The sequence below is a fragment of the Haemaphysalis longicornis genome, unplaced genomic scaffold (assembly GCF_048455015.1).
Source record: "Haemaphysalis longicornis isolate Haplotype H1 unplaced genomic scaffold, Haemaphysalis longicornis Haplotype H1 scaffold_2, whole genome shotgun sequence".
Classification (NCBI taxonomy): domain Eukaryota; kingdom Metazoa; phylum Arthropoda; class Arachnida; order Ixodida; family Ixodidae; genus Haemaphysalis; species Haemaphysalis longicornis.
In genome coordinates this window covers 150,124,494-150,142,342 of record NW_027526295.1, presented here as the reverse complement: position 1 = coordinate 150,142,342, position 17,849 = coordinate 150,124,494, and the positions used below count along the sequence as shown (strand labels likewise).

General features: G+C 46.5%; 2 protein-coding genes across 3 annotated transcripts in view; both read right to left on the bottom strand.

The window, feature by feature from the left end:
• Nucleotides 1-17,849, bottom strand: part of Cad96cb (protocadherin Fat 4-like Cad96Ca) — a 381,477-nt gene that overhangs the window by 256,757 nt on the left and 106,871 nt on the right. The window lies entirely within an intron of this gene.
• On the bottom strand, nt 6,145-13,445 carry LOC144167445 (uncharacterized). The gene is made up of 2 exons (XM_077696704.1): nt 12,771-13,445; nt 6,145-9,270 (listed from the first exon to the last, which is right to left on the bottom strand). Exons 1-2 carry the CDS (start codon nt 13,254-13,256, stop codon nt 9,016-9,018), a joined length of 741 nt encoding a protein of 246 aa, XP_077552830.1. The 5' UTR covers nt 13,257-13,445; the 3' UTR covers nt 6,145-9,015.

Below are 17,849 nucleotides of genomic sequence, written 5' to 3'. Positions count from 1 at the left end.
GCATCTAAAATTGCGACCGGCCCTACAGTGCGATATTTTCAGCAGAGGCACATTAAATATTCCCAGTGTAAAACTCAGATGACATACATTTTCCTAAAATAAAGTGTATTTCTTGCGCCGCAGTTGTGTGGCGGAGAGTTTTAGCGTGTTTTAGTTGCTGGCCTCGAGCATTTGTCTGGCAGAAACCAAATAGTTCCACATGGTTGAATTATTCCACAAGACCTTACATAATGCTACACATATAAGCCAGTTTGCAATACATAATGAATTACTATTTTCATAATTTGTTTCTTTTAGACTTATTCGCAGCTCTCCATTCCTCTCTTTTTTTCCTGCAGTATGTCTTCGTTTACAGAATTTGTTTCACCCTAATGTTCTATCTAATTATATTGTCGCACTATTTTCTTCACTGCATGGCGAGGTGATTTTTAGCAAATTTTGGTATAAATGCACGTGTGAGACAAACTAATATGTGGGGTGATAATGTACAAGCGAATGTGGAGTGCCTGCCCAAGAAGGAATGTTACTTACCTATTGCTGTTTGTGTGATCCTAACGTTGCTGTTTCTTTTTAGAATTTTCAGAGTGGAAAAAGCAGGAGGAGGCAAGCCAGCACTGCCAGTTCGTAGCACGCACAGGGGCTAAGCAGCTTGCCCGTGGCCAGATGCGGACGTACTACATCTGCCACAGATCAGGAAAGGCTAGGCCAAGTAGGGGCAAGGGGCTTCGGCTTCTGAAGAGCCAGGGGAGCTGCAAAACAGGTAGGACGTGTCTGTCTTACATGATTGTTACCGAGGGCAGTACTGCCGAAAGCCCTGTCAGTGTTACCTACCAGAGGAAGCACTATGGGCATGCACCAAATGTGGCCCACCTAAGGATGACTGAGGAACAGCGTGCAGAAATAGCAGACGACCTTAACAGGGGTGTGCCTATGTCCATTGTTCTGAAGAAGATCAGAAATTGTAGACAGGGCGCAATGAGGCCGATAGATATAATACAGCGATGGCACTTGCACAACATTAAGAGGCAGTTCTTCCTGCATGGTTCCGAACGGTGCCACGATAATGACGCAAGCAGTGTGCACATCTGGGTGAGAGCCATGGCCGACAAAAAAGAGACAGTGGTTCGTCTCTATAAGCAGCAGGGAAGCGACATGCCAGGCAGCACATTTGCCAAAGAAGATTTTGCCCTTGTCCTTATGACAGAAGCACAGGAAGATCTTTTAAAGGAACTTGGTACGGGCACTGTATGCGTTGACTCAACCCATGGAACCACTGGCTATGATTTCCAGTTAACGACACTTCTAGTCCTTGACGAGTATGGGTCAGGCCTTCCTGTAGCCTATTTCATTAGCAACCGACCTAATACACCAGCCTTGAAAGCTTTCTTTGAGAGCCTGAAGTCATCTACTGGTCAGGTGCCCGCTACATACTTTATGTCTGATGATGCACCCGAGTTCTATAATGCCTGGTCATCCGTCATGGGCAAGCCCAAGAAAAAATTGCTGTGCATCTGGCATGTGGACAAAAACTGGCGACACAACATACAGCGGCTGATAAAAGGACGGCAGCAGCAGGCCGATGTATACATGGAGCTTTGTGCAATCATGGACTGCACCAGTACAGTTGAAGTAGACAAGCTCATTGACCTATTTTTAAGTTCTGGTGATCCCAGTCAGACTGAGCTACAGGACTTCCTTGCATACTTCAAGGAGCATTATGCTAGTCGTCGAGAACAGTGGGCCTTGAGCTACAGGATAAGGGATGGTGTAAACACCAACATGCACCTTGAAAGCATGCACAGAACGTTAAAGCACATCATTCTGGAAGGAAAGAAAAATAAGCGTGTGGACAAGCTGATCTCTGCCCTCTTTGACCTGACGCACCACTACTTAATGAAAAGAGTAACCCGCATTGTGAAGGGCACGAGGACGAGCAACATGGCCAAGATTGAAAAAAGTCACCTGCCTGCCAAGGCCACCATAAAGTTTGTTAAGTCAAATGAGGATGGGACCTGGAGTGTCGAGTCCCAGAGCACCCCAGGGCTGTCACATACGGTCTCAAAGGAGGCTGATGGTGCTTGCTGTCCTCTAGCCTGCAGCAAGTGTGCAGTATGCATTCATACCTACATGTGCACTTGCTACGAGTACATGCTTCATCATACCATTTGCAAGCACATTCACGCTGTGCAAATGGCCCAGGCACCAGAAAACCTAGAAAGTATGCCTGTTGACAGTCCTAGTGAAGAGGAGGCAAGAACAAGCCGAGCACAGAGCCTTCTAGACAGCATTGGGAAGATGCAGGCATCCACAAGCATAACACGTTCAGCTCAAGTGTTGGCCTGTGTTGATACCATTAAAGAATATGAAGCAGAGGGCGCAGTAGATCCCGAGGTGACTAAAAAGGCCTCAAGAATGTTGCAAAAAGTTGTTGGGCTCTATGAGCGTGAGAAAAAGAGAGAATTTGCCGATGAAACAAAGGAACCGGCAAATAAAAGTATCGAACGTCAAGTCAGGTTCCATTCCACAAAAAAGCCTAGGCTGTCATGTCCAACAGCTACCTTGTCCAAGCCAACTGAGCAGCAGAAGGAGATGCTAAAAGCACGACTTCTAGACAGGAATGTGGAAAGCGTTGAGATAATTACTACTTCAGGCCACGAGTACTGCTAACAGACTGACCCCTTACGCAACAGGAGCGCATATATCTTGCCTTGGCAGCATCATAACATCACTATAGTCCACTTATGTGCCTGCAATAGTTGCTGTACGTAAGCTCAGTACGGCTTGGGTATAAAGCTGTAAGGCAGTCTTGGTTGGTGCGTGTGCTCCGTCACATAGAGGCACCTCCAATGGCTGCCGTACAGTGGTAAGTATGTTGCCAGCTGGTATGCCCACCCTTATCTAGGGTGCACAGCTGTATGGCAGTGCTTTGGTTGGTGTGTGTGCTCCGTCACATAGAGGCATCTCCAATGCCTGCCGTGCAGCGGTATGTTGTCAGCTAGTTATGGCAATTTCTTAAATGGCGCATTTTTTACAGCACTGGATTAACACGTGCTAGCATGTAAATAGGCACATATAAATAGTGTATATGGGCACTAAATAGTGTAAATAGTAGTGTAAATAGGCACATGTAAATTGTGTATATAGGCACTAAATAGTGTAAATAGTAGTGTAAATACGCACATGTTTTTGTTTATCCACTTTCCTGTGCATGTGTACATATTAAGTGATTTTGTGTTTAACTTTGGCTTATGCAGGTATTACGAATCATTTATTTGGTGTGTTTTGTCCGATGTAAACTGCTTTTCCATTCCAGGTGGGCCCCAGGCCCCTTACCATGTATGTCGCACCCTGCGACGAACACTGCCCCAACTATAAAATGCATGCTAAGACTAGCTGGATGACGAAGGGTGGTTGAGACATGTTGCCATATGTCCCTGGTATGCACTTACCAGGCTTCCCATCTGACACTGGCCCTATCACTCCACAATGGCAGCCAGTAAGACATTACACCTGGCTTTGCCAAAACCATTTTTCTCTCGGCAGAGCCTGCCTGCTAGAGAGCGCGTCTTCCGGGTGGCGGATAGGAAGGCTCTCACCAAAGCAATTAAGGCAAGAGCAGCTAATTAGGCCTTCACCATTACCCACTGCAAATTACAGCCAACTGCCTCATTCGTCTTGTTGTTCGAGTGAAAGGCATTGCCTACAGCCAAATTGCCATGCCTGTACCGCTTGGTGAGAGTGGTGCTTGCACCCGCGGACCAACAGGTTTTCTTCAGCAATTGTCCATTTCTTATGCTGCACTGACCGGACTGCTGAACTCTGTTTTTGGGTAAAAATTGCTCGTATTTGACCCTCATTTTGCTCCTTCACATTCCAGGTTCGCAGCAATGCAAAGGAGGGCAAAAAAGGGCTGATGTAATCATGACTGCAGTTGATGAGCGAACAAGTACAGTGTGGTTTGGAGTGAAAAAGGAAGACTCAACGAACCTTAATGTACTCATTGCATATATAACAAGCTGATTTATATGAATTGTGCAAATAAACATTTTATTCACAAAAGAACTTTGTAGCCTGTCTCTTGGCGGGGGCAGAGGGGAGGCTGTGTCCAGTTGCTCAGTTACTAAACAAGACCATTACTAGCAAGAAAAAAAATACAGCAGTCTTGTCGTGGGAAACAACACCATAACTGGCACAAAAATTTCTGTCTATCCATAAGGCACATAGAAAAGATTGATGTTCATTTTGTCCTTGTCCTGCACCTACACTGGACAGCATCAAGTTACTGTTTCACCCTAGCAATATTTCATTAAATTCAAGTGTGACATTAGCTTTCCTAGTGGGCAATTTTATTTTCCAAAACATAGAATGGCTCATTCTTCATACTAAATTAACACTGCATCACTTTCACATTCACGTGCATCACATCACTGTTCACGAAATGATTATTGTCAATGTATTCTTTTATTTGTAGGGTGTTGTACCAGGCTAGGCCCCAGTGGCACTGATGGGCTTGACTCGAATCATTTTGCAGTGAATGCGCCCTCATCTCTTCTGTCCCAACTTTACCACGTATAAGTGACCGTGAAGTCACTGGAACTTCAAGTTGGAATACCCAGTGTCTCTAATTCATCACAACGAAAACTGCTTCATCATAGTCATTAATTGCAACTGTCTCTACATACGTGAGCAAGGTCAGTTTTTGCTTTGAGTTTAAATGTTGTGCCACCAACCCGGGTATAATATTACTTGGCAATTGTTCAAACTAAGCTCTTATCAGTTTTACACACCAGTGTTTTCTCATGGGTGATTTCCTCAAAGTGTACTAAAAGTCCCACAAGGCACCAGGCATTGCATTAAATGTTAAAGGTGTCATGAAGACAAAATATGAGATTGGTTGAATAAACAACTGCACTGTCCTAGCAACAATACCAGTGTTATCACAAACTTTAAACAAATAATCTAGGCATTAAGGTGAACTGGTGAAGCAGTGGTGACTCGCCAGCCACTTTCCAGTGATATTTCCAGCTAAGCAGATGCACAGTGCTAAAATTCAGCATTTGGGTTGCTTTGTGGAAAGAATAGAAGGTAACTAGAAAGAAGTATAGAAGTACATTAAAAGTGAGCAAGCAAACAGTGAAGGAAGTGATACGAGAAATTATATACTGATGACGTTAACTGCAGTACCAACTTGGAGGGTGATGCTGAGCAGTCCGTACTGGCTAAATCAGTTTGCGTACCTAATGGCCATCAATAAGTATGAGAATATGCATACATGAATGAAATATTCTTTAGTGAACACTGAATTCTATCACTACAGCAAAACATCAAGGTAGACACTGCACTTGTTCCAGATGATACTACTAATTATGTTTTGAAGAATTGTGCTGTCTGCAGTGCTATTTTTAGTGTTACTACTTGAAAAATCAATGACATTTGGCTGTTTACCTGACCCGGAAAAGCGCAAACATTGCTCTATGTTCAAAGCTGGAAACAAAACAAGAACAAAAAAAACAAGTAAATCTTTCAGAGATTAAAGGCAATAATTTTTTTTTCCCAACACAGCACAATTCCAGAAATGGGTTCTCTTTAGATGCAAAGAATTCAGTCATGAAATAGCTGTTACATTGACACAGGTACCAGGCAGATTGTGTAGTTTAGTTTCAGAAACATTTTTGATTCTGTATCCCACAATTTATATTGCTTATACTGTAAATCAGTGGTTCTTAAATTGGCATCTGCGAGGGAATTTAAGGGGTCCGCAAAGCCCTCCCCAAAACTGTCCCCACACTTATCTCTCCTCTTTGTTACACCTTGCTGGAAATGCAAGTAAAGGTGGCTTGGCTACACGCCTTCTACGTTTACATTCGCCGCATAAAACAAGTTTTAATGTTGGCTTTTTGCGCAGCAGACCAGGTTTGCAGAGAAGCCACACATACAAAGGCAGGTTATACGTGTTTAAATGCTTTTTAGCTGCAAGAGCAAATTGTTTGACAATATGACCCACATGAGCAAAAAATTCAGACACAAAAGGTGGGCATTGAATAAGCATGTGCTGGCGACTTTAGCGGAACATGCAAACTGTTTGACATTACATGAGCAAATGCAAAAGGAGTCCCTCCTTGGGAAGAACCTTTGCTGCAGATATTCCTCCCCTGTCGCTGAAGTAGCTTGAAAATAGTCTGTTCTCGAGCGTTGTCAGGGGTACCCCAAAGCTTGGCTCTGGGGGATTCACAAATTTGGCCAAATTAAATAAATGCATGCCACTCATGCAGTTTCATTTCATTTATTTGTTCCTTAAAAGGGCCTGAAGGCATTACATAAAGGGCAGCACATACATGTGGGGAAACACAAGAAAAATGCAACTGTGGATCACGAAAATAACCGTCACTCAACGCAACAAACAAAAAAGAAAAACAAGAAAAATAATGCTGAATGCAGAGGTTCAGTTACAAGACTAACAGAAGCATAAAAAACAAGAGACAAGCAAGACTGATTACACAGCTTCAAACTAGCAAAGCATTATGGATCAAAGCTATGTCAGTAGTTACGATAATGGTTTTCCAATTTTTTTTTTAAGGATATGCAGTCAGTGCATATAGGGAATTCCAAAGGGTTATTGCATTGGAAAAATGAGATCTAGGCACTGCATTAATCTAAACTTAAACGTGCATTTTTGAGGTTTGCTGAATTTTAGCAGCTTGGACCGGGCTAGGCGTGTGGCTGAAGTGAAGTCTACTGTAATTACGAAGTCAGATTTCTTCAATTTGGGCCCACACGACATGCTTTCTTTCTTTTTGAAGTTAGTGAATTTTACAATGGTAAACCATTTTTTGTTGGTGCCGGGTGTCCCGATTTGGTGAGAGCTTTTGATGTTGCAAGTGTTATGTTGGTAATTGAGCTTTGTTTGGCAGAAGGCCACAACTTTTTCCTCCTATTCCTTTCCATGATCCTTTAACAGTGTCATCTAGTTCTAGGAACAGGAAATTATTATTTCTTTGGAGGCGTTTGCTTAATTTGATGCTTTCAATTTTTAGTGTTGCTATTTGCTGAGTTATCTCGTTGCGAGGGGCGATTTCAGCATTTGTGTTCCAGTTGCTTAGTTCTGATTTGAGCGCTAGCAGGCAATTGTTTTGGGTGGATAATAGATGGACAACTTTTATGGGCCAGCTTAAGCTGCTCCATTTCTGTGCGTAGGGCAGCTTGTCCAGCTTCTAGCTTTTGAATAACGTTCAGGATAAGGTCAGGGGTAGGTTTGGGTGGACCTGGGCTAAACTCCACATTGCACGAGAGCAGTACGAGCAAGTTCGATAGCAAAAGACATGCACCGGCATTGCAAATAAAGCGCATAACCGCACAGCACTGGGGCCAGACACCACAAAAAGAAAACAGTTACTACTACAATGTTCTTTGGTACAGCTGAGATAACCTGGAATGTAAGCAGGAGCTTGTGCACTGTGCCTTTTCTGGTGTCGAGCCCCAAGCAGCTGGTGTTGTTGGGAGAGTTATAAGCAATATGCTGGGGTCCCACGAACAATGACAATGATGTGGGCTATTGCCAGGTGAAGGCGCCTGGATCAGCCAAGACCGGATATCTGGTGAACCTGTGACGGTACAGCGGTGCGCAGGGGATCCAGACTGGTGTTGAAGGCAGAGCGAGTGGTCTGATCACAGGCGGTGGATCCAGGGAGGGAGGGGTTGTGGTGGGTAGCCATTACACGAGTACCTGGAATGTAAGCAGGAGATCGTACATAAGTGCTTTCTGCAGTGCAGAGGCCGCGGTGTAGTGTTATTAGTCCATATATTTTTGCAAACTCTGCAGCATAACTTTTGCATTCCCATAGGTTGTATTCAGTGGTGTGGCGCACATGCCACCAGCCATGTGTGTCACCTTATCAGCAGGGATGCGCAGGCTCCATCCAACATGGCAGCAGTCGCATGAGGCTGCCCCACCGAGCTCAAATCATTACCTCGACGTTAACTACTGTTTTGCGCAGGGTCCTACAGCCCACCTATTGCAAGACACAAGTGAAGTTGTCGGCACAGATCATCTGATTTCCAGCTGCAATGTTTTGGTATTGGCCACTGATTGCTCACCTGTTGATGAATGCTTCCCCTTCAGCCGATTGGCCACCAGCCGATATATGTCGCTAGTCTCGCAGCTAACCATGCGCGCACTGTTATGCTCCTGTGGATCTCAATAGGCGTGCGCATGGAAAGTCACACTCTTTAGAAACATTATTTGGCTTTTGTGTTGAACGACTCTGCGGTGGGCAAGGTGCGACGCACGTGTTTATATCCGTGTTCGCAAACATCTGCGCTTCACCATAGGCATTTCATGCATCATGCTGCTGCCTTTCACAACCGCAGCTCCAGTGGTAATGCGGAGTTCTCTCAGGCAAATAGAGCATCACCACACAGCGTCACGGCGATTATTCATATCTGTTCAAGTCACAGCCTAGAATAGGGTGGTAAATGCACAGCCGACGAATGTGTGGACTTCTTTTTTGGTTGTTTTCCCCCTGCAGGACGCGGGCACATGCGCAGGCACGATGGGCACTGTCATGGCGGTTTTCAGTGCTGCGAAGAGAACAAATCCCGCACTAATCCTTTTTGTGAATACCACCTATAAAATATTTTAGGGGAGGCAAAGTGATATATTAATGACAAAGTGCACAAAAGGCGCCATGTTCGGAGTTAGAGCTATAAGGGAGAACAAACACCTTTGCATAAGTTCTGATGCCAATTTTGAACCTAGAATGACCACAACACAAAGATGCAGGTTACTACACCATCATGTCTTTATCCACTGCACCCTGGCTGTACAAATTTTGTGCAGCAGATATATATTGCCCAGGTCTTTAAGCTGAGATGTTAACTAGAGAGAGGATACGATAGGGGTTAGCAATGACTGACTCCAGCTAGTTCTGCACATCAAACAAGTAGGTAGCCCTTAAAAGGGCTGTTTTCTTCAGCCATCCTAGATCTTCAGGTTCAGTGGGGTGATGCCACGCCGGCTCAGGAAGGGGAGCAGTACGCCACACAGTCACCGGTTGAATGGCCTTTGGCTCTGCAGCGGCCGCACTGGCAGACTTTGTATCTGCGATGGAGGACGGGTCGCCCAGGCAGCAGAATGGAACGCCCATACTTCCTGCTTAGGGCTTTCACCATTATTTCGGCCATCTCCTTGATGCCCCCAAACCGGTTCAAATGGTAGCCGTCGACTGCCAACAGGAAGCGCTTGGGCTTCTTCAAAGCATCCAGGAACTTGTGCTGCGTGAAAAAAAAAGCACACATTAGCACATTTGGATAATTTAGTACTCATCACTTTGACAGTTGATGACAATTTGTGATTTAAAAGACAAGAGGGATAGAAACAACAAAATAACAATGAGCACTCACTCACATGCATGCAGGTGTATAGTAGCACCTTAAGGGGCAAACAATCTAGTGTACATCTTAAAAAGAGTACGTACACATTGATAACGTGTTTTTGACTGTTTAAAAGAGCTAGCTGATTCAGGTTAACGTTCATTTCACTTATTAATGGATTTCACAGGTGCAAGGTGAATTCTTGCCTTTTTAGGCATGTCATATGTTGCCCAAAAAGCTTTAGTTGTGCCCTTGCAAAAGCTTTAAAAGCACTTTAGGTACACCTTCTTCAAATTTTTTAAAATTTTGATGGTTAAATTTTTATTTCACATAAACCTTATTAAGTACCGACCCTCTTATGATATCCAAAAGCTAAAAATAGTGAAAATGATCACACTGATGCTTGTTATTGACAAAAAAATTGTGCAGACTTGTCTGTTACGGGAACATGCACAAGAGCAAATGGATTGCAGGAATTGAAAACTTTGGCACAAAAGTAGCCAAGTAACCATACTGTGCAACTAAGTAGGGTCCTTGACATCCGATATTTGGTAATGAAGTTCTAGTAAAAGTACCAAACAAAACAAAGAACTGTGCCATTTTTTCCTGCATTGCTTAAAAGAAATCATGATTACATAAAAACTTACCAACCGTTTTTAATAACCCTAGTTTAGTGCACAGGCTAGTTATAAAAGAACGAGCATGCGACGTTTAGTTAAAAAATATTCAAACTGTTTGCGCAACAAGAAAGTGCGGAAACCCGCCGCGGTGGCTCAGTGGATAAGGTGCTGTGCTGTGCTGGTGAGCCCGAGGACGCGGGTTCGATTCCCGGCCGCGGCGGTCGCTTTTCTGATGGAGACGAAAAGCAAAAATGCCCGTGTGTACGAGATTTCGGCGCACGTTAAAGATCCCCAGGTGGTCAAAATTAATCCGGAACCCTCCACTATGGCGCGCCTCATCGCCTGCGTTGCGTCAGCGCGTTAAACCCTACAATCAATCAATCATCAATCAGCGTTCCGTCCAGACGGAGCCGGCGTGAAATTTGTACAGTTCTGTCCAGACGAAAGCAAAACCGGCTGATTAGACGCCACGCTCAGTCGTCAGATTTGGGTGTGCCTCGGATAATGGCACTCTTGTACCGGGTTCGATTCCCCCCGCGCATGCTTTTTTTTTGCGTGGTTGTGCCAGCGTTTTGTAACAGCTAACTTCACGCCCACTTTACAATTTACACAGTGAGAGCAGTCAGTCTTGATTTCGCACTCAACCGGCCACTCCGCTACCGCTCCGCCAAGGCCGACGTGTCCATCGCCAGAGTTCCGATCGTCTGCAGTTTGTAACGGTTATTACTAATTAACGGTTATTCTGGCTAGGAGAGTTTTAGCATATCGTTGCCGTGTTTACGTTACCGTTTACCGTGTTTGCGGGAGTCAACTGCGCAGTGCAAGAGTTACGGCGAACGGTAACTTACCGGCACAGGCTTCACCGTCACCAGCGGCTTCCGGTAACACGGCAAACAGTAACACAAACACGGTAACGATATTCTAAAACTGCCTAATGAGCGGAAGCGGTTCATTAGGCTGGGTAAATATCAAGAAAGACTGAAAGAAAAAAGGAAGATGGAACCCCTGCATACACGCCTTCGAAGAAAGCTGTACAGCCGATTCAGTTTGTTGTGGACGAAGAGCAACCGAGGCTGCAGCAACAAACGATTGTGCTTGCCGTGGTATGAGCCAAAGCATATCTTCACATCGTTATGTTATCGTCCGTCTGACTGTTATTTATTGAAGGGAAAAATCAGAACACAAACGTTGACGTCTAGCGTCTATGCCAGACCACTTTCATCCAGCGGCCGTGGCCAGACATAGACGCTGCTGTTTAGGCCCTAAAAAACACCTTCAGGGCGTCTGTCGGTTCTGTCTGAAGGCGAGCTCGCGCCGCTGATTACGAACAAGGCGTCTGTTGACGTTCACTGATCGTGTTGGCGAGCCGGTAAACGCCATCACGGTTAAACTCCCTGTTGGAAGACTACGCTGTTGGGACGATAGAGTGCCGACAGAGCTTCTTATTGGCCCCACAAACGCCATCAAGGTTAAACATCCCTGTTGGAAGACTAGGCTATTGGGACGATAGAGTGCCGACAGAACTTCTTATTGTCCCAACAGGCGTGCTGTCGGCCCAACAAGAAAGTCTTGTTGGACTTTTAGCTCTAGTGTACATGTACTTATGTTGCCATCGTTCAAAGTGGTACACAGATGGGAACGTTCACGTCACGTGGACGTCAAGCACCTCAGGCCAGTTGTGCAAAAGCAGATGGGGTAAGCATACCTATAATCATATTACCCTGCAGTAAAGGTTCTCGTAGCGGTACTTCACAAATGTGTTCCAAGTTCCCAAGCTTTGCAGCATCCGATACCTTCACTGCCTTCACGTCCACATCGGCTGAAGCATTCACTGTGTACTGATTGTCCTGAAACTTTCACTTCAGTTGCTTTTTTAGCCTGAGCTTGACTACGCCTGCTCATTAAAACATCCAGCTTATGTTATTACTGTTTTTACTAAGAATAATACCTATAAAAAGGACGAGCCCGATAGCATGCAAAGCGGTAGCATAAAGTGCGCACAAATAGTAAATAACAGAAACGCTTGCGGCGTCACGCATTCCCCTATGAAAATTTAAATCAATTTCTAGAAAAAAGAAGCCTTAGAAATTTTTTGAATAACCGTTTTCGTATCAGACTAAAGCTTACCAGAAAACTTGCAAATATACGCTGCTCATATTCGCTGCGTTATCAGATTCTGTTGATTGATTGTAGGGTTTAACGCACCGACGCAACGCAGGCGATGAGGCGCGCCGTAGTGGAGGGCTCCGGATTAATTTAGACCACCTGAGGATCTTTAACGTGCGCCGAAATCTCGTACACACGGGCGTTTTTGCTTTTCGCCTCCATCAGAAAAGCGGCCGCCGCGGCCGGGAATCGAACCCGCGACCTCGTGCTCAGCATATCAGATTCTGTTAGCGGACCACTTAGGTTTCGGTTTCAGAACCCCTCATCAGCTCTTAGAAAATTGACTAGACTTTTGAACTAACCAAGATAAGAATATGATCCTGTCTGCAGAACATTTCCGAATGTTTGCGGGTTCTCGAAATATGAAAAAGAAAAAAATTGCGTTAAACAAAAGCCTTTTTAACAGTGGCGACATCCTTACATTTTGTCTCATGACCAAGCCGTGTCGTTATGCTTAGCACTGAGAATAGCGCACAGTTGCAAGTACATGTCCGCGATCAACTACAAAAAAACTGTGCGAGAAGGCAGCTGCGACAGCTTAGTACATTTTACAAACCTAAACTAAACAAGCCAGCACTTGCTAGTTTCATATACACGGGGTGGCGTCCTTGTTACCTCAGGGTTGAGGATGAACACGTCTGGCATCCGCTTCAATGCACGCGTGAGGTTCCGGTTCAGGGCCCGTCGCTTACTTTCCGCAACCGCCGAGGCGGAGCAGCGAGGCAGGACCTTGAAGACAAACACGGCTGAGGCCACGCCACGCTGCAGCTGGACCACCAAAGCCTGCAAAATGAAGAGCGTCACATCATTTCCTCCTTTATGCACCTGAAAAACGCAAGGGTTTCGTATACGAACCGTGATGTCCTCGCAGATTTTACTTGGGTCCGCTTCCCTCTGATCTAAATCGTTTCCACCTACGTAGAGCACGGCGAAGTCCGCGCGCTTAAAATGTGTGCGCGATACTGCTCGCGAGAGCATTGGCGCGTCGTGCCCTGGAAAACTAAAGGTGCAGGTCTCGATTGATGGCAACAAATGCAGCCGAGACCGGCAAAGAAATTTCAACTGACTGTCGCCAATTATCACGCCGCGCAGGGATGCCATGCCTCACTGTCGGACCTCGTTGTGAGCAAAGCGCCAAGACGCTGCAGGCAGCAAGCGTCACGCCAGGTCACGCTACCGAGTTTCTCCCGCCGCCCGCGCTCTTAAACCCTCGCTCCACCCCCGCCCCTTCCACCTTTCCAGTCCCCTTGTAGCTACCACTCCTCTCCCTTTTCCCTGATCACGCTGAGGGGCGCGCGGTTAGCGCGACAGTATTAAAAAAAATTCCCCCGCATTTCCCCGAGGGGGAGAATGTGAAAGTTGCGAATGCACGGTTGTCGGCCCGCTTGCGGCGCTTGCGCTCGGCCCCCGCAGCCCACCCCCTCGCCGCCTTCTCTTCCATCTCTTCCATCGGGTTTGTAGTATCACGTGTACACCACGCAGTTATCAAGCCGCTATAACGCCGCTGAGTCGCCAACGCACGCCGCTGACGACGTAGTTTGAATGCGTTAAAGATATAAGGCGCGTCACTATCAGTGATCACCATCGCGTCCGTGGCTTGGTCGGTAGAGCGTCGCGCTGCGGCCGCAAAGTCCGCGGATCGAAACCTGGCGCCGGATGCTGTTTCTTTTTTAAATATAGAGGAGCACTGCGGACGCCGCCGACGCCGGCGGTGGATGGTTTAGGGTCGCTTATAAAGTGCATTCGCACTTAAAAAATACAAAGAAAGCGCTAGTTGTAAGCGCTGTACCTATAATTGCCTCGCTACGTTAAGCCTATGACTCATCCTCCGGGTGAAAATGTCGGCTGGTGAGCACACATATTTGCGGTAAAAATGGGAATAAAATTCTTTTTTGCTCCTCCTCCTGCTCGCACGGTGGGGTGGCGCCTGCTTTTACGGCACACTCAAAAGTATGCGCACCGCATACAACAGATCGCGGGCTCGTAGGTATAACCTACCGTATAATATAAGGTGCCAAACTTTTAAAAAGAAATCCTTTTGGGGTGCAGGGGAATAGCGGAAGGAACTATATCAACAAAAATGCGTAATGCGCAGTGCAGGCACACAGAAGTCACAATCAATGCCTAGTCACGTTGGGAATGTTTTTCTTGTTCTGTATTATTTGGAGGAACAATAACGTTAGTGTCACGGGCGCTAGCATATGTACTTGATAAAAAAGTGACAACAACAATATCACCGCTCTCATTTGCCATTGTTCTAGTGAAGGCTTTGTCTATTGATTTTTAAACTGTGCCAGTGGTTGCGACGTCGCAGCTGGCCCGTTATTCTGTTGTAGTCATCCATACATACGTGCACCGGATAAACAAAATGTGGGTTTATTACTGAGTAATTTACCGTGAATATTTCTGGGCGCAGTAGCATCACAAGCATTAGGTAATTTGTGTATGTTTCGTCGTTAGTTAACATGAATTTGCTAAATAACAAAAATCGTACGGATGGAGAATGCTGCCTTTTTTCAGTCATCCGTGGCACAGGGGATGGGTCGCGTTTTTCAAGGAAAGAGGCCAGGAATCCGCGAGACGTTTTCTATTAGCCTATTCAAAAAGTCTAATCGATATATAGTTAGATTTGCTCACGTCTCACGGAGGTCGCAGCGTGCCTTCCTGTGTCCTGATTCACCAGCTAGGCGTCGAGTTGTTGCCTGCTGAGGATGAATCAGGTTTTCGTTATATGCGACTCACGTCCACTTTTCTCCCCATTTCTGCCGCTGTTACATGACACGACTCAAGCTTAGCTTGCGTTTTCTTTGTTCAGGCACGTTTCGGACGAGCAGCGTTCAATGAATGCGCGGAGAAAAAATAAAGTGGCAACAATCGCAGAGGGTGACGTGTACGTGTGTCTGTTGTCGGGTTATGTCGTGCCACCTAACTGGGGCCTGCTTTTTTAACCATTCGCAGGAAGGAGGGTAAGGAGATTGGAAGGGCCCAGGTAAGGGCACGCCGTGGCTGCAAGGAATTATTGGGACCGGGGCGTGGAACCGATGGGTTGGCGTCTTCTATTGTGCGGAGATGCGGCGGTGGCATCTCCTTTTCACAGGGAAACGCCGATGATTGCTTGCGACTAGAAAACAACAAAATGGAACGAGGGAAGACACCAGAGAAAGAGAAGAAAGTTTTATTCGTCGGGTGTTGTTTTGTTCATATAGTTTTTTTTTTTCTATACCTCCTGAGGCATCCCAGCCACCGAGTCGCCAGACTCAGACGTGTGACGAACTGCAACTTCGCTCAGTAGCTTTGAGCAGTGCAACTGCCATTACACTGAACGTCTGGTGACCACGGTTTAACCCCTTGACCTACCTTCAGCTTCCGTCCGGTTCGGGGATTCTCGTGGCGGTAATCGTGGTCGTTAAAATATCAACGGTCCCCCTCCGCCTGCTTTTAGACGAACGCAAGGAAATCCTCCTTTGGAAAGGTGACATCGCTTTCAGCTATTATGGAGTGTCCGGCGCGTTTGTATGCGTCGTCCCCGGGCCCACTGGTCGGGTGGACACAAAAGCGCGGCGAATAACAAAGAAGCCTCCGCGGTTTCTCCTTACGCTCCTCGCGCCCAACTCAGCTCGGCAGGCGGGGGACAAACAACATACAGGTAAACAAGCTAACCCCAGCGGAAGATATCTAATTGCCGGGCGGTTTTAATTATCAAGTGAGGGGCCCGAACTTAACACCGAGTACCACACAACGCCCTGCATTGGTGCAATAATGCTTAATTGGCAGAAGCAACACACTCACTTCTTATTATAGCGTAAATGGAGATAATCGGTCGAACGTGATTACCGAAAAATATAAAAAAAATGTGTAAAAGTGAACATACCAGATCAAAAATATGCACCTTATCAAAGTCCTGCAATGCATTTCTGGTCACTAAACCCCGCCGTAACGCCATGGAAACTAGGCTATCATGTAATCCGGCGACGTCGGCAGGTTGTTTTCGCAGTTTCAAGAAATTACCTAGTGGATGTGACGCCTGCGGTCATATTGTTGAAACGGCTTTTCGCCTGCCGCTACCATAGCATGTTCAGTTCAGGCAGAGTCCTTCAATGTTCTCGAATACCGCGATGGGTTGCGAATGGCTTTGAGGTCCTGAGGTTAACTTTTTGAATCTACAGACGACCACATTTGCTTGAAATTCAAGACATACCAATTAATCAATGTACACAATTTACATGAAAACAGAGAAATACTTCAATGCACTCAGCTAAACGTATTTAAGTTGCGAGGGTCTCCCGGCATCTCCCCTCGTTTGCTCTCGTTCGGTCGACTGACCCTCGTCTCTTGCTTCTTTAAATCCACCCCAAAACACCAAACACTTCATTTTTATTACATTAAAGCCACGTCCTCAAGGCCGTGTCCCAAAAGAGTGTGTGGAGGAACTACCAACTAACACACACTGGGCCGCTTATGACCAAAGATTTATACGCAATCATTTGATCCACACTCTCACTCAAGCCCCAAGCTATTCATCAAATGACGAGTAAATCACTAATAGAAACCAACCGACTGATACCAGCCCTGACCGCTGGCCATCGACCCTCGGGCGGCCTGTCGACACCCGCCGAAAATATGCCCAGGGCCGACGAAATTCCCGCCTTTGTCGACCAGGCGTGTGCATTACAATAGGAGATGTCAGCTCAGCCTCTCGCCGTCGTTGTGCGACACTGTAAACGAGTTTGAACCTCACTTCGTACCATGGACGGGACAACTTCTCCAGACGCCGCGGCGCGCCTTTCCCTATTCATCTCTGGCGTCACGGCTGACGCCGCATTGAGGGTAACCCCACCGAACAGGACGCATACGCGCTTTGCACGCTCTAATGCGATAATTACCCCCGGCGACTAGAGAGGCTTTCCGCTGACGTCACAACGTACCCTCGACGCAGCTTGGCCCAAAGGCAACAAAGGTGCGGCTCGCCGCAAAAGGACGTTGACAACGCTTCCCTGGTTGGAATTATGTTTATCTGCTAGACGCACATCCCGGCTTTCCCAGAGAAACGATGAAAAGCTGAAAGCGTTCCCACGGTTGCTCCTAGCGCGCCCCTCGAACACTTCAGCATGGCGGGCACAGAGCAGCCACGCAGGCTTTTATACAACAAAAATGCATAACCGAAAACGGCCTGCGTTTTCGCAGAATGTGTAATTGGCTGAGTTAACGCATACAATCGTCGTATTTCATGTAAATAGAAATACGATGCAAAAGCCCAGGCGTGCGGCAGGGTGCAGCGAGCAAGCTTGTTCCTCGAGGTAGGCGACACTGGGGCCAACGAGACTGGTCATTGTGTTCTCGGGGGCTTCTTCGGTGGCTTTTTGCTGCGCGCAAAGAGATTATCCCAGCTCATGGTGCATGTATAGGTAAAGCACTGACAGGCATTCGGAAACAGAATCGACTTCGTCGGGACGGCCATCGTCGAGAACGAAACAAAACTGGAGGAAGAGGCTTCTACTTGAGTGGTGAAACATTCAGCGAACTTCACAAACTCTCACCTTTGTGTACACGCACGGGCTGCGCACCGCAGCGAGGGGCTTTGTGAGAAACCTAAAGCGCTGAAAGGCTATCAGACGCCGCAGCAGCCTGACCCCAGTCATACCTGTGGTTGTGAAACTTCGGTTTCCCCGTTTATTGTACGATTGTTTGCAGTGT

Excerpts from the sequence above, each read along its gene's own strand:
- LOC144167445 (XM_077696704.1), bottom strand. The coding sequence starts at position 13,256 with ATGGCATCCCTGCGCGGCGTGATAATTGGCGACAGTCAGTTGAAATTT. Across the intron at positions 9,271-12,770 it reads TGTTCATCCTCAACCCTGAG|CACAAGTTCCTGGATGCTTT; the intron begins GTAACAAGGACG and ends TTTTTCACGCAG.